The sequence below is a fragment of the Rhyacophila brunnea genome, unplaced genomic scaffold (assembly GCF_057557595.1).
Source record: "Rhyacophila brunnea isolate RB1 unplaced genomic scaffold, BYU_Rbru_1.0 scaffold_7, whole genome shotgun sequence".
Classification (NCBI taxonomy): domain Eukaryota; kingdom Metazoa; phylum Arthropoda; class Insecta; order Trichoptera; family Rhyacophilidae; genus Rhyacophila; species Rhyacophila brunnea.
In genome coordinates, this window is record NW_028233339.1 from 26,946,639 (window position 1) to 26,963,831 (window position 17,193).

At 35.3% G+C, this 17,193-nt stretch overlaps 1 protein-coding gene across 1 annotated transcript in view; it reads left to right on the forward strand.

Moving 5' to 3' along the window:
* The first annotated feature begins 1,173 nt into the window (after window positions 1-1,173).
* The window catches only part of fng (Fringe glycosyltransferase), a 253,671-nt gene continuing 237,651 nt past the window's right edge, over window positions 1,174-17,193 (forward strand). The window contains exon 1 of the mRNA XM_085958107.1: window positions 1,174-1,720. Within this exon, the coding sequence (XP_085814233.1) occupies window positions 1,421-1,720 (300 nt within the window). The 5' untranslated portion in view covers window positions 1,174-1,420. The remainder of the gene's footprint in view (window positions 1,721-17,193) is intronic.

The following is a 17,193-nucleotide window of genomic DNA, read 5'->3' on the forward strand; positions in this document are numbered from 1 at the left end:
ATTAATAAAATTTATGAAGCAGATTATATTTTAGACAACTTGTTCTTGTTAGTATAGTTTAATATAGTGAATGCAGTCAATGAGTCTTTCACTGAGGGTGGATATAAACTGAATAAAGAATTGTAAATATGTAAAGCTATTATGATTGAGTAGGTATATTATAAAATAAACATTGATAGGTATTATTATGACGTATGGAATTCCTCAGACTGGCTGGAAGGAAGTTTGAACAATAAGCAATAAATCAAATCGTTATCAAACGAATTGCAAGGCATTCACTATTGCACTGCCTGCACTGCTTATTAACATTATTAACTTAGTAACATAACAATAATTACGTTATCGCACAGGCAACATTTTCGCGAGGGGGCCTTCAACTCTGTCAACGTCTCCAGCTTCCATGTACCTGCTACTGAGTGATAGGTAATTTAACAATGTTATTTTTTGTTTGTTTAGTTTAGGTTTAGACAGACTGTTTAAGCCGCGTTGACACGGTCCAAGTACACTTGGACCGAGTGCCTTCCAAGCGCACTCGTATGAGACATCTTCATACTAATTATTCCTATCCAAGCTAACTTGGATGAGTAGGACGCGGTCCAAGTAGCTTGGATAGGAATAATTATTAGTATGAAGCTGTCACTTGGATGGCACTCGGTCCAAGTACTTGGATCGTACTTGGACCTTGTCAACGCGGCTTTCGCTTTAGAATGTTTAGTTTAGATCGAAGTCATTTTTGAAGGTAATAGGTAGGTAGGTTCTACATACATATTATCACATTCTACAGAAACTTTCATAACGTTGAACTCTATTATGTATCTACTTACCTATAAAATTATTGGTAGACCCGACCTATGGTTTGTTATGTTTTTGTATGTCTGTTTACGGTTCGCCCATGTTCCGCTATCGCTACGGCGTTGTTGCCCTCCACACCGAGAATAATAATAATAGCACACAACAAGCGGCGATCTGTACCTGCCAATTACCCACCACCATTATCAAGCGAGAACTATAAGAGAGAAAAAGAAATAATACTAAAACAAAAAATCTTGACAGAACACTCGACCGCTTTGCGGGCCAGGTATATTGGCGCGCGCCCGACAGAGACGGAGCGATCACGTGGCGCCTGCCTAGATAGCCGCGTCTCTGTCGCGCAGCATTTTGTAGGAGGGGAACAGGTCCAAGATGGCGGCGCGGGTGGCAGCCGCGCGTGTGTCAGCTCTCGACTTTTATTTAGTAAACTCGCGACACACGGTGAGCACGTCGATAATAATTTGCCCGTGTGACAGTTATACATCGATCTATTGTTTTTCGGCGGGAGTTCCTAGTTTAAAATTGACAGAAGTCGTGAAAGTGTTTTGTTATTGTTGATGTGCGCGCGCATTACGTACACATGCTGAGGTGCAACAAGTGTTTGTAAAATATGGGCGCGCGAAGCTGGAGAAGGGCCGCCCAGAGCGGAGCCGGCTGCCTGATTCTAGCCTATGGAACATTGCTACTTTATCAGGCCGGTACTGGGTCTGTTCCCAGCCCTGCGGTCAATCAGATTCCCGTCGAAGCGAGGGTTGCTGTGACCAACCCTCCGCCGACGGCGACGGCCACCCCCAGACCGCCGGCGACCGCTCTCGAAGATCTTTTCATCAGTGTAAAGACGACGAGGCATTATCATGACCTCAGGCTGCCCATCATTTTGAAGACCTGGTTTCAACTAGCAAAGGAACAGGTTGGTAATTTATTGTGTACCTATACTATTTCATAACATGGTGACGTTCTGTAAATTGACGGACATAACTATTCGTCGTTATAATTTAAAATTTAAATCTTATCACCATACTATTAATTAAGTTATCTCATAATGAGTTCATACATACTCATATCAGAGGACGCTAAATAGTGAAACCAAAAATCAACAGAAAATATGTCGTAGATAATGAAATTTACCGATTTAAAATGACTCAATGTAATCAAATGACATTGGTGGATACCTAGTACTTATTGAATGTTTAAGCCAAGGGTATACTAATTTCTATAATATGCAGTTCCCGCCAATGGTTTTACAATTAAATTTAATATACGGATTACTGAGCGAAACCGGTCGTCATTGTTTTCTATGAATTGCGGGTGATTTAATATAATCTCATGATCACACCTTACGTTTGATTTAATTCTCTAGTAAATTTATTCAAACCGAATCATTAAAAAAAAAGTTACGACAATGATTTTTGAAAGTATTTGATTCTAACACCAAATTAAAAATAAAAACCACTTATGTATTCATTTATGTATTCACTATTGTATAATTTGTCCACCGGGTGTTAAATTTGCATTATTAATACGAATGACAATGCATGCCATGTTTAACCTGTTTTTGTTGTTATTTAAAATTGTGTGTCCTCAAATTTCTGAACAGCGATATGTATTTTCATGGTTCATTTTACCAATGTTCTCTTCTCTCAATTTTAAATGCAAAATAAATCGACTTCTCAGAAATTACTCTCATATTCGATTTGAAAGTTTAAAGAAAGAAACTCAAAGTTTATGAAACGTTATTAAATTAAAAAAAAAGTGTTCGGCGTCACTGAGCATCTACTTTTGATACGACATTAGGTAGGCTCTTAAAAGTGCCAATATTCGATCACGTATCACCTACCCATGTAGGTATATCACTCTTGTCGCGGATATAAAAATATGACCCCATATTGTATCATCTGCATCATTTGCATATTGTACTACCTATTCACACTACCATAATAATTATATCTCTATATACGTAGGTACACTGGGAATGTTCTTCGATGCAGATGATATAATCGATTCGTCTGAAGATTTTAAAGGGGGCCTCGAAATGGTTCAAACCGATAATGTGATTGGGTATTAAATTATATAAAATATGTCTCACAAATTGAGTAGGTATACAATTTTGCCCAAAGAATATCAAAATCTCTGCAATTAACATCAACCTAAGTATAACATAACCATTCAAACATATACCTACCTAAATACATACTTGTACACAAAATAAAGCACTAATAATTTTAGTTGACATTGTCATCTTCAATAATGATCGGAGATCGATATACTAAACGTATTATTTTAATTTATTGTTTAATCGTAGAGGACCTCAAAACTTACTTACATGGATATGATTAGTGGATCATCTGTGCCATGGATAAAGAACAAATAAATATAACTATCGTATATACAAAGACTAGGTAATATAGTAGGGACTCTACCTACGTGGAGTCACTACGGCAGAACCACTAAAATGACTAAAACCTATAAAATAATGAATAATGCAAGATTATTGCACTGTCATTTCCGCTAATGTTAGCAACCCTTTGTTCAGCTGTTTCATCAAAGTATTTTTGCTAACCATATGTTGTGGTGTGTCCGTACACTACCTTACTGTGTATAATACAATATTATGTTTTTTGTATAATATTATGTGATATGTCAAGCAGAACCTTACGCTTTCCACACTCAAGTTGATATGGTTCGATGAGCTTTTAAGGACAGGGCTGTCAATCTTTTATATTTTACTATTAATAAGAATGGTTATCCTTAGTGACTAATATGCTTACATTTTAAGTAGGTAGTAAGTTTAAGTAGTTATCTACCTATAGTAAGTACCTGGGTATCTAAATGCGTGGCTAAAAAGATTTATTATAAATTATAAGGCCTTAGAACACATTATGGACATAAAACGGTACATTCTTGAATGGGCTTTCCACTTTATCTTCTATTTGTAATAATATCATGTAACATGTAGTAGGTACCTAGGTACTCACTTAAGTTACAGATTACAATGAAAAGCGTATACTATTACATATTGTACTTACTTAGCGGCGATTTCTTTTACGCTGTTGACACAATCGATTTTTTTAAAAGGTTACGAGGAGGAGGTTAACAGGAAACGGTTCAAACCTGTTAAGTATAGGATTATACCAAAATAAAAAAAGTTGCGCGTGTCTTACAAATTGAGTACTTATTAGATTACATACCAACCTATTACTAAAAGCATAACAAAATCCCTGCAATAAACAGCAAATGACCCTATACACCGCCATCTTTAGATTAATCCTGAGCATAACTTTTTGCATAAGCAACGAGTGGTCCACTGCCATACTATTTATTGATAACGTACTTGCAAGCAGAGTTTGGTATTCTATACTGACTGAAGAGTATAAATATGTTATTAGTTATTGTCGTTTAGAATCGACTGTCACATTGACATTTAACGTCCTAGTGTATTATGATATTATTATACACATAAGAAGTTTACTTACTTTGATCGTCACTTCGAATTATTAATAACACATAACCACTAAATCAGATGAACTCCAAGGTCTCCAAGATACGTTAATATAATCTGAAAAAAATCTGAAACTCAGACAAGTGAACACGACAGACGTGTCAGTATGAGCACTCTATAGACAATAACAGGTCATCCATAGACAACGGGAGGGGCGAAAAGTAGGACCAGTCGTGTAATGTATCGGCTTCCTTCTTCAGTGGGTAATGCCCTATATCGTAAACACTCGAAACAAATACGGTACCTACCTACTTGTACCTATACTTACAAACAGATATATCACTCTCATCCAATAATTGTTTTTAGTTACAGCATGTTAAGAAAGAGATTTACGTTGACATGTTTGTTACGTAGATACGTTGGTAGTTGGAAGTTATGATTTTTATTTTATTTAGTGTCGTAGGGAATCCTCAAAATCTGTCAGTGCCTCGGGCATCCACGTATCTAAATCTTCCACTCTACTTACTTCTGACACGTCAGAATAATAATATCAAATAAAAAAATATATAATATCATTGATACCCCTCTTATTTGACCATAAGACAGCACGAAAACAGCTGAAAACTTGGTCGGGCACGGCGGCACATACGCGTGCGTGGGAAAATCATGACCGTGAAAAGCTGCGATGATTAAAATCATCAAACCAAATACTTAACTACCAAGTAAAAATACGACTGAACTCATTTGCCTGCAATTACTTACTTAAACGCTAATAATTCAATTACTAGCTACGGAGGTTGACGTAGGTAGAGTTATCAAGGAAACACAAATTCAACTTGGGCTTAAATTCTACTGGAACGAAATAGGTACTAAAATACTTATTATATATTCAGGTACGTAAGTACTGTTAGGGTAGTATAATTACATAAAACATTGCATATTATGTAATGGGTTCTTGCAACTTGCATTATGATCCATACTTTAACACCCAGACGAGATACACGGGAGTTATAGTCAGATAAGTCAGGGTTCTAACCTGGGGGCCCGAATTGGCGGGTCGACTACTCGACTAGTTAAGTGAGATAAACACACTCCACAAATTTGCTATACTAGTAAAAGAAGTCTAAGAATGGCAATATATATTTTAATAGGTATTTCAAAATTGTGTAAGTAAATGTAATTGATACCTATGGTACCTACGTATTTCGTGTTGTTTTATAAGCAGTTAAGTAAAAAACAAACAAGTTCCTAAACGTAACTCAATTTTGACGAAACAGTGACTTAAGTAGGTATATATTATACTTAGTCAATTAGGGCAGTATTGAGTATGTACCTAATATTTTTTTTAAAATAAAAAAAACCATAATAATATTATTATGGTTTAATTTTGAAGTGTTTGATTATAATAAATTGTCTCGCTCGCTAGTTCAACTAACCGTGGATAGGCCAAAACGGGCAAAATTTTTGCATTGATTGCTCAAACAAGTACCTACCTACAATTATTTGATTTACACGGGGAATTTTATCGTTAGGAGTCGTCAGCATTTCGATGCAATTTCATCTTCGACGAAAATTTTGTTTTATTTACTAAGCACATTAATTATTGTAATGCATTATACAATCTAAACAATTATTATTGAACGGATCTGGAAAGAGACAAACTGTATTCCTAGCAGTGAAACAATACGTTTTGTGATGCTCTTCACACCTACTTCTTTTTTCTTGCAAATATCCAAATAATTGTAACACTCATACAATGCAATATGATTACTTCAGTATTTTCATTGTGAATTGTGATTATTATATTATTACATAATTGGATTGTGAAAATCATTGAGCCTGCACCATGTCGATTGCCAGAACGTAAATAATTCGCCGATTTTTCAAGTATTGTATTTAATAGGTACACATTTGGTGTCTAATCCAGGGCAATCTATGATATACGTACCACTCACATTTACTCCTTTTATAAAATAATTACATAATGTAGCTGCACTCGAGAGTGTGTATCCTTGTAAATAAATTATTACCATTTATTTCAATATCCAAGTATGGGCAATAACTAGCACTACAATCGAAGTTTATAGTTTCGTCTTACGGTCAGTCTATAGTGGTGATCGAGCTGGTCCATACCAAGATAAATCTGCTCGTGTAAAACTCATAGAAATGTCTGTAAACAGTAAACACCTGTCACAACACAGATATCCATGTCTAGATCGTGTGTTTCATACAAACACATGTTTCACCTGCAATCATTGCTATTCAATTATATCTAGTTTCGACGGTCTCTACGTTCTACCTACAACAACATTGTATAAGTTTTCGTGTTTTATTAAAGAATAAAACTATTCCACCAACCGCGCGTCGCAACTTCCGATGAAATATGTACTTAGCTACCTACTAATATTAAAATAAAATTACCCCCAAACACCTGCTTCTTTGTCAACATTTTTTTGGATATTGTTATGTTTTCCATCTGTGACGGTCGACGGAATACCTAAACAATGAATGTTCTTCATATATAAATGCATGGCCCCAACAAGGGGGGGCTGACAGGGCTCTAGCCTGGGGGTCCGGCGTGGCGAGTCGAACAAATAAGTGAGATAAACACACATCACAAATTTTCTCTAATAGTAAAAAAGTCGCCTGCGGCTCTGTTTTCCTGTATTAATGTTTATATTTTTAAATATGTGGTTGTGCGATATAATTTTTAATCATGTCATTACTTGATAACTCCACAATTCAAGTGGATGGAAATATAAAAAATACACTAAATCCTACTTTACCGTGAAGTCAATTTGGAAAACGCTACTGTAGAGCATCACACTGCTAACCTTGGCGATAGGTAGGGGGGGCCGACAAAGATCCTAGCCTTGGGGCCAGTTTTAGGATGTGGGGCCATGTACAAATGTGTGTGAACAGTTGTTATATAATACTAGCTGAAGTACCCGGCTTCGCACAGGGTCGCTTCGTGGTTATATTTATCTTAGATATTTGAAAAATAATAAAAGGTAATTATTTTTTTAATATTAAAATATCTGTGTAATACAATATGGCAATATGAAAATAATTCTAATAGGAGTAAAGGTCAAACATAAGAACACTAAAGTAAAATCGAATCCAAAATATGAAAACGTTATTAATGTTATTAATATGTAGTAAAAAAAAAAAAAAAAAATTAGATGGAACAAACAAACAACAAACTTTGTATTTTATACAATTTTCCTTCACCTTCGCCTTCACCTTGGCAGGTGTGCGCACAACAACTGACAAAAGTTTCATCGCAATCGGATGAATGGTATAGGAACGCATACGAATAGTAGAAGAAGATGATTTTCTAATTCAGAAATCTTTGTGGGCATGCGCATGACAACTCACCAAAGTTTCATTGCAATCGGATTAATGGTATAGGAACGCATACGAATAGAAGAAGAAGAAGATGGTTGTACTAATTCAAAAACCTTCGCGGGCGTGCGCACAACAACTGGTCAAAATTTCATCATAATCGGATGAATGGCATAAGAACGCATACAAATAGAAGAAGAAAAGATGGTTGTACTAATTCAGAAACCTTTGCGGGCGTGCGCACAACAACTGGTCAAAATTTCATCACAATCGGATTAATGGCATAAGAACGCATACAAATAGAAGAAGAAAAAGATGATTGTACTAATTCGGAAACCTTTGCGTGCAAGGGCACAACACTTGATCAAAATGTCATTGCAATCGGATGAATGGTATAGGAACGCATACGAATAGAAGTAGAAGATGATTTTGTAATTCAGAAATCTTTGTGGGCATGCGCACGACAACTCACCAAAGTTTCATTGCAATCGGATGAATGGTGTAGGTACGCATTCGAATAGAAGAAGAAAATGATGATTGTACTAATTCAGAAACCTTCGCAGGCGTGCGCACGACAACTCACCAAAGTTTCATTGCAATCGGATGAATGGTATAGGAACGCATACGAATAGAAGAAGATAGAATAGAAGAAGAAGATGGTTGTACTAATTCAGAAACCTTCGCGGGTGTTGGCACAATTACTGACGAAATTTTTATTGCAATCGGATGAATGGAATAGAAACGCATACGAATAGAAGAATATAGAATAGAAGAAGAAGAAGAAGAAGAAGATAGTTGTACTAATTCAAAACCATTGCGGGTGTTACCACAACAACTGACGAAGGTTTCATCGCAATCGGATGAATGGTATAGGGACCATACGAATAAAAGAAGATAGAATGAAGAAGAAGAAGATGGTTGTACTAATTCAGAAACCTTCGCGGGTGTTGGCACAATTACTGACGAAAATTTTATTGCAATCGGATGAATGGAATAGGAACGCATACGAATAGAAAAATATAGAATAGAAGAAGAAGAAGATGGTTGTACTAATTCAAAAACCATTGCGGGTGTTACCACAAAAACTGACGAAGGTTTCATTGCAATCGGATGAATGGTATAGGGACCATACGAATAAAAGAAGATATAATGAAGAAGAAGAAGAAAGAGAAGAAGAAGAAGATGGTTGTACTATTTCAGAAACCTTTGCGGGTGTTAACACAACAACTGACGAAGGTTTCATCGCAATCGGATGAATGGTATAGGAACCATACGAATAAATGAAGATAGAATGAAGAAGAAGAAGAAAATGATGATTTTTCTAATTCAGAAACCTTCATGGGTGTGCATACAAACACTTACCAAAATTTCATTGCAATCGGATGAATGGTATAGGAACCATTCGAATAGAAAAATATAGAATAGAAGAAGAAGATGATGATTTTTCTAATTCAGAAACCTTTATGGGTGTGCATACAACCACTTACCAAAATTTCATCGCAATCGGATGAATGGTATAGGAACGCATACGGGACAGACACACAGACAGACAGACATACAGACAGACAGACATTCATTTTTATATATTAGTATAGCCTATACTCTTCCCGCAAGTGCAAGCAATAAGTTTACAAAGTTTTATCGCAATCGGATGAACGGTATGGCTGCGCATTCAATACGAACAAACAAACACACAAAAAATATTAATTTTTATATATTAGATGGTCGTTTGTACCTGGGTTTAGGCATAATGAAAAATATAAACATCTTGAAATCTACAAACATATTGTTAATATTATTTACCTATATACCTAGTACATAAGTATAATTATCTAATATCTATATCATATAGAATTAGATCCTATGATTATATACTACGGAATAAAAGTGAGAGATAATCAACAGAATTGTAAATAAGTGCCTACATCGTCTCTTTTACGTTATTCCGTACAGGTTTCGCTATAATATGGATTTTTCTATGCTTTATGTTGCTAGCTGCAAAATACGTTCTTTTTTATTGTGGTTTTATTAGAAATTACCATAAAACGACGGAATTTCAGTCTTTGAAATTTATACACGATTATGTTTTATGCCTTTGTTGCGCTGGGTATTGTGTTGAATGTTTTTGTCATGGCAGTTTTATGAACTGTCGTCTGTTACAATATAATATTATTTAATACAAAAATAATGTAAGTACCTAGGTACTTACGTTCTAATAATAATTACATTATGCATATTATATGCAATTATTTTATCCCTTTAGACATATCTTTAGTAACAACTTACTTATAAATACATATTTGATATGGCAATTAAACGAAACACACCGAAAGCGTTGACAACGTCATAAAATATTTTCATAGTTTAATTTACCATAATTGCGGTTATTGCGTTAACAGTGTTATTATATTAGTATTGTCCTTTTTCCAGATTTACTGGGTGAGTTGAGCAGAATTTACTGTTTATGACATTGTCAAATTGTGTGGGTACAGTACTTATGTCTGAAGATATGTCTCTTTAGCATCTCCTCTTGGAACTAATTAAAAAAATACCAGAAATTGAAGAAAGCATAATTGGAGACAAAATATGTACGTGCGTACGATGTCCCACATATTATTTATATACGCGCAATTTCCATGATATGACTACAGACTACACTGATGTAAGTACTGTCACTCTCTCTAAGTTAGGCATAAAGCCCACCAAAAAAAGCGTTCGGTGCGCTCACTACTGAGTAGGCCCCCTCCCACCCGCGCATTACCCTTCACCTATGTAATAAGGGGCCCAAGAAGCACAAAATAATTATTAATATCAGCGTCTCTCATAACAAAGCAATAAAAATATTATATTATTTCTCGGGGCTTGTAATTACGCAATAACTAAACAATGAGTTCTCTGTTATTAAATAATGCCTTCTCGCCCGTCTATCGACGACGCTTCCAGAGCGTGATTTTGCTGGCCGTGTTCAATGAATGGACTACGTTGTATTTTCGTTAATTCGTCCGGCTGAAAAGCCACACAACGGTGACTCATGGGGCAGGCGGGCACAATGCGTCGTCAAATCCAGTGTGCGCTGGCGTATTTGATTACGTTGTATTTTCGATGATTCACATAGAAAATGCGCGAGCGCCCCGCAAGTCTGCTTTAGTGGACTTTATGCTCAAGCCTCTTTCAATATCTGGCCCATATTTGTCTCCGGCTTAGAATTCGTAAATGTGATTTTTAATTTAATTTTGTCTGGCTTGCATAGATACAGCATGATTTTGTGAGTATATAACCTCTGGGTGTGAGTTATTCATTCTGCGCTGTTATGTCTCAGATTGTCTATTGTTCAACTTTGATTCGTTTCAGAGACAATAGGCGAGTCGCAAATTCATTGACGTTTCAATGAAAAGTGTATCAAATCGTTCACAATCCGCCGTTTGTATGGCGCAGAAGTCTGCGATGCGTTAAACATTAAACGATCGTTTTGCGGTGTCGTAAATGCTCTCAACGCTCGATTAATTTTCTACCGAATGCAGTGAATGCGCCAGTGGTCGACCTCGTGACAAGACACCTAGCGATCGGTATTCTCTGCTGCGGTCGGCGAGATGCCATGAAAAAAACATTGTAACCGACTACCAAACTTTACTAAACTATGGAATACATAATAAACGTAATTCAATGTCATTCGTATCAGACGGAGACTACGACGCCCTTCAATGTGGAGGTTAAATTATTATTATTAACATATTATGTATGTATTTTTATACAGGCGTTGTAAAGTAAACCATTCGATCTACTCTTAAGGGCCCGCTGAAGAGCCCGCCGTTCAAATATAATTTAGTATAAAAAGGACCTCGGCGTCGTAACTACGTCAATTTAAATCGATCTTTTCGCAAAAATCACTAATCATCGGAGATTTTATTTCAAGAAATATTATTATTATTACCGATAATTTCTGCCGCGCGGAGAATTATTATTATTTTATGAACACCTGCGACATGAAGCCGATCAGAAAACAGGGCTGTCAAAATAATATTAAGCATTCATATTTTTTAAATGTTAATTTCATCATGGTTTTTAATCAAACCTGTGCAAGTACGTACTGATAACTTGGGTGGATTTTGTAGCAAACATACTATTGATATATATACGGGTATATTATTATTATAACCCAATTCAAATTGAACATAGGTTGATACTCAAATACTATTATAGTATGTTTATGATTTCGAGAAAATAATACGATGGTATAATTAATCCATATCAATTATTTGAAAACATTACATTCGCACTTTGCACAAAATTACAAACACATTCGAAGTTTGCCGCACACGTACAGACCACGTGATATTTGTTTACGCAAAATCGTCGCTTTTCAAAATGGCGAATTTGATTACCAGATTTTACTGCGATGAATCAGTATGTTCCTTTTTGTCTTTTTTTATTCGTAGGTTTGTTTACTATGTACACCGAGAAATTTCCATTTATAAACTCGGAAACGATTTTTACAGAAGAGTTTTGGAATATAATGCAACCAAAACTGGAAAAAATTCTATCATGGGTGTTGACTTCCTGAATTAGCTAACCCCAGGTCCATGCCACTACGTGAACCACAGTGGATATTAAGCCATTTCCACACTGGCAACAAGTTGCTGGCAACCTCATTAAATTTTACGATACTTACCATAATTGCTTAAGAAATTTTACAATAATTATCGTAAAATCTAACGAGGTTGCCAGCAAATTAACTTGTTGCCAGTGTGGACCCGGCATTAGATGCACAAAACTTAAATAACATATATTATAAATAAAAATTTAAAATTATAAATATATATTATGATTTATGTCTTCGACAGCCCTGATGAAATAAATGTGAAATATGAGTCGGATCAGTCACAGAGCAAATTTATTAACACAAACAACTTTGACACGACCTTTTTATATTAACTAGTAGACCAGATATTATGGACCACATGTTAAAAAATCATATTTTCAATTCTCAAGGCCATTTCTGTAGAACGTTAAGAGGACGTTCTACAGAAATGGCCTTGAGAATTGAAAATATGATTTTTTAACATGTGGTCCATAATATCTGGTCTACTAGTTAATATAAAAAGGTCGTGTCAAAGTTGTTTGTGTTAATAAATTTGCTCTGTGACTGATCCGACTCATATTTCACATTTATTTCATCAGGGCTGTCGAAGACATAAATCATAATATATATTTATAATTTTAAATTTTTATTTATAATATATGTTATTTAAGTTTTGTGCATCTAATGCCGGGTCCACACTGGCAACAAGTTAATTTGCTGGCAACCTCGTTAGATTTTACGATAATTATTGTAAAATTTCTTAAGCAATTATGGTAAGTATCGTAAAATTTAATGAGGTTGCCAGCAACTTGTTGCCAGTGTGGAAATGGCTTAATATCCACTGTGGTTCACGTAGTGGCATGGACCTGGGGTTAGCTAATTCAGGAAGTCAACACCCATGATAGAATTTTTTCCAGTTTTGGTTGCATTATATTCCAAAACTCTTCTGTAAAAATCGTTTCCGAGTTTATAAATGGAAATTTCTCGGTGTACATAGTAAACAAACCTACGAATAAAAAAAGACAAAAAGGAACATACTGATTCATCGCAGTAAAATCTGGTAATCAAATTCGCCATTTTGAAAAGCGACGATTTTGCGTAAACAAATATCACGTGGTCTGTACGTGTGCGGCAAACTTCGAATGTGTTTGTAATTTTGTGCAAAGTGCGAATGTAATGTTTTCAAATAATTGATATGGATTAATTATACCATCGTATTATTTTCTCGAAATCATAAACATACTATAATAGTATTTGAGTATCAACCTATGTTCAATTTGAATTGGGTTATAATAATAATATACCCGTATATATATCAATAGTATGTTTGCTACAAAATCCACCCAAGTTATCAGTACGTACTTGCACAGGTTTGATTAAAAACCATGATGAAATTAACATTTAAAAAATATGAATGCTTAATATTATTTTGACAGCCCTGTTTTCTGATCGGCTTCATGTCGCAGGTGTTCATAAAATAATAATAATTCTCCGCGCGGCAGAAATTATCAGTAATAATAATAATATTTCTTGAAATAAAATCTCCGATGATTAGTGATTTTTGCGAAAAGATCGATTTAAATTGACGTAGTTACGACGCCGAGGTCCTTTTTATACTAAATTATATTTGAACGGCGGGCTCTTCAGCGGGCCCTTAAGGGTCCTTTTAGATTTAGACGATCAGTTGTCCGTTCAGTCTCAGTTGACAGTTCAGTTGGGAACTGTCTGACGTGCGTGTTGCGTTCTGCGGTGACTTCTTGTTCTCTGCTCACTCCCGAATCGATCGAGATTCGATCAGTTTTACGTTTTTATGGGCGGCAGTGAGCTCGCCGACCGCTATGAATGCCGTAACTACCTCAGAAAGAGACTTTTTCGTCTTTATACTGCTGCGCCACCTGAATGACGGAATGCAAAAAGACACGGCCGTTACTGTTTGCAGTATATTTCCAAAGCAGGTAGGTATGTATTGTGTTTCGAATAATGAGCTGTTCAGTTTTCTACAATGTTTGCTCGAAAATAGCGAAATTTGATACCCACAATATGCGTTATCGGTATGGATTATTTCGCAAGTAGTCAAATTATTTTTTAATGATACTGCGGTCAACTTTTGTTTTCAAACCGGCATCTATATTTAAAAAAAAAAAAAACTATAATATATTCCATCAGGATAGGAATCACGCATACGCTGATGCAGGTGTAGTTAACCTTTTTCTAATAGTGACACGCCATGGATGTGACGTCCACAATTCCGAACATCTTAAAATAAAAAACAAATTTTTAAAGAAAATATGCATTGAAGTGTAAGAAACACAACACTATAATAATATATTATGTTTGAACTGTGTACTTGTACTATACAACACTTCGTTCATTATTCAACACAAATAATCAACCAATACATTGAATATTATTAAATATTGATTAATCATAAATATTTTGTTTCGTGATATACCTATTAAAATGTGTTTATTGTTCCATATTTTTGTTTTATGTTAATGATTTAGAATATTTGGTTTAGTGTCCTTAATGAGGTATTATGACATATTAACTCATTTAGTGCTGACAACGCGACTGGCGCGTTTGCATTAGTTGGCCATTAGATATAATTAAAATGATATTTAAATGTGGTAATTAATAGTAATTATCTGGTCAGAAGTAAATGTGTATTTATCCAATTTCATTGATTTTAATTTAATTGTTATTGACATAATATTATTGGATGGATAATTCAATGGTTGGTTATTGGTTTATTATTTGTGTCACCTTTTGAGTTTGTTTTGGTAAATGCCTGTTGTAAGTATAAAGATTATTTAGTTGAAAATGTCCCTCTAAGGCGGACGAACCGGTCCAGTTAATAAAAGTGGAAAAAGTAGATACGATAAAAATTTGCGTTTTATAAAATTAAATTAATAATACAATGCATTTCCACCATGAATTGACAGTTAAAACAACAAAAGAAATGACCTATTATAGCTTACTCCCTTCAACAGGCACTCTTAGTCACTGTACAAGACAAATGTTTTATACAACCCTGTAGGTAATATCGATTCAGTGATATTTAAAGTTTTGATTTAATTTTACGACGGTGTTATAGCGGATCGTATCCTAATCTATCAAAACAAAACTGTTTTCCATAACGGTTGTATTGTGTGCTTAGTTATTCAGGCGACCCCGAGAATGACATAGTTCACGGGATATAAACTTGTTTTGTAGTCGCTGAAATGCCCACCTACGCGATAACAGGGTCCATTCTGAATGTCGCAGCTTCCCTCATTTCAAATTCCACCCTCTATCAGTGTAAATATTTGGCATTCGTAAACCATTTTGGGGTTGTTCCACGATTGTCAGATAGACGGGATTTATTTTGAAGCGTATGCTTTGTCGCCACCTAAGCTGAATAGTAAGCCTTTAATAATGCCTCTCACTGCAGAAGTAGTGTTAGATACCTATACTATTTTTTATGAATAATTAGGAAGGTAGCTTTTATTCGTATTATGTTTCTTGTAGAAAATGATCTTCGAATAAGAATTCGTACATAACCAATTCATATATAAATATGTATTTTATGGGACATATCTACATAATTTCTAAAAACTATTAGGAAAAAATATTTCTAGGAATCAAATGGGACTCGAATCTCTATGCATTGGATTTCCATCAATTACCCAAGTCTGCACAATATTTACTATTTTATTAACAACTATGCGACCATAATAATAATATGTCCAATGTGTTTTCTCATTTGGTGACCATTTTTTGTGATTCTAAATCTAGGTATTTTAAAATGATTCCTAAATCGCGTCGGAGTCTCTCTAGATATTTTGAACCAACTGGGATTTTAACTCACATTAATCGAGATCCATGATCTATGGTGCCGTCTTCCATCGAAGGTTGGCGACCAACTTGGGGTACATTTACCTATCCTGGGCCAGTCCAGATTATCAAAGCCAACCCCTTAGACATTGAGCCACTTACGGAGGATTTTTTGAAAAGTATCTATTGATTTATTAAAAAAAGTATTTTATATGTTAATTTTAATGTCAAATTACATGTTTTTAATTCCATTACTGGATGTCGGTAGTCACTGCACTCAACTTTGAATAACGTGTAGAATGAGTCTTCGACACCGTTGTCAATATCATAGATAGGACATAGGTCGTATCCTTCGATTCCGCCTTCAGCTTTGTCGATTCCTCAGAGACTTGACTTCTCTTCGTCGTGTATCAATAGCATTATTACTAGGGTGGATGTGTATGAATTGCTCAAACTCAGATTTAACCCTCGTGAAATGTTTGACTACCCCGCCTCTGTCGATTCGTTCTCCTTCCATTCCAAAGGGGTGGTTTTTTTTAAACCCCAGAGGTAATCCTTCTGAGATACCGGAGGTGACTGACTAACTGAATGGAATGAATTGGCCGTTTGAGAGATAAATTGGGGTAGGCTTGTTAGTTTTTTTTGTTGTTGATTAACTATCTAGGAGTATGTTCTGTGAATAATGATTAGCGCTTTAATTTAATTTCAGTGAATAGGTGTATTCGTTTTGAATACATGTTGAAGATAGCGCCCAGCCGTAAGTAGCAGGAAAACCTATTTATATAATCACAAACAATGATAAAAATGCGTTGCTAGGTATATAGGTAGTTAATATATGGGGGTACATTACACAATAATATACTTATCAAGGCAGTGCTAAACTTAGGCAAAGTGCACAGTGCGTAGTAGGCGGCGCCTTTATTAATGTTAACTTAATTCCTTTAGATGTATTCTTTCGTTTATTGCTGGTACAAAAAATCCTCTTTCAATTAAAACTCTCACTACCTCAATATTACGTAATAATTAATCGATAAATTATTTAAACACGCCTCCAGTACGCGTTGCCGCCATGACATGTACGTCACTTAGAAGTCTTCTATATGGGACTACAGCGACTTCCATGTTATCGCCGATTTCTAGTTGTCGGACAGTACTAGATACTTTTCTATATTCTGAATGTGCCTCTTTTTGCTGTCACTACTTTTGA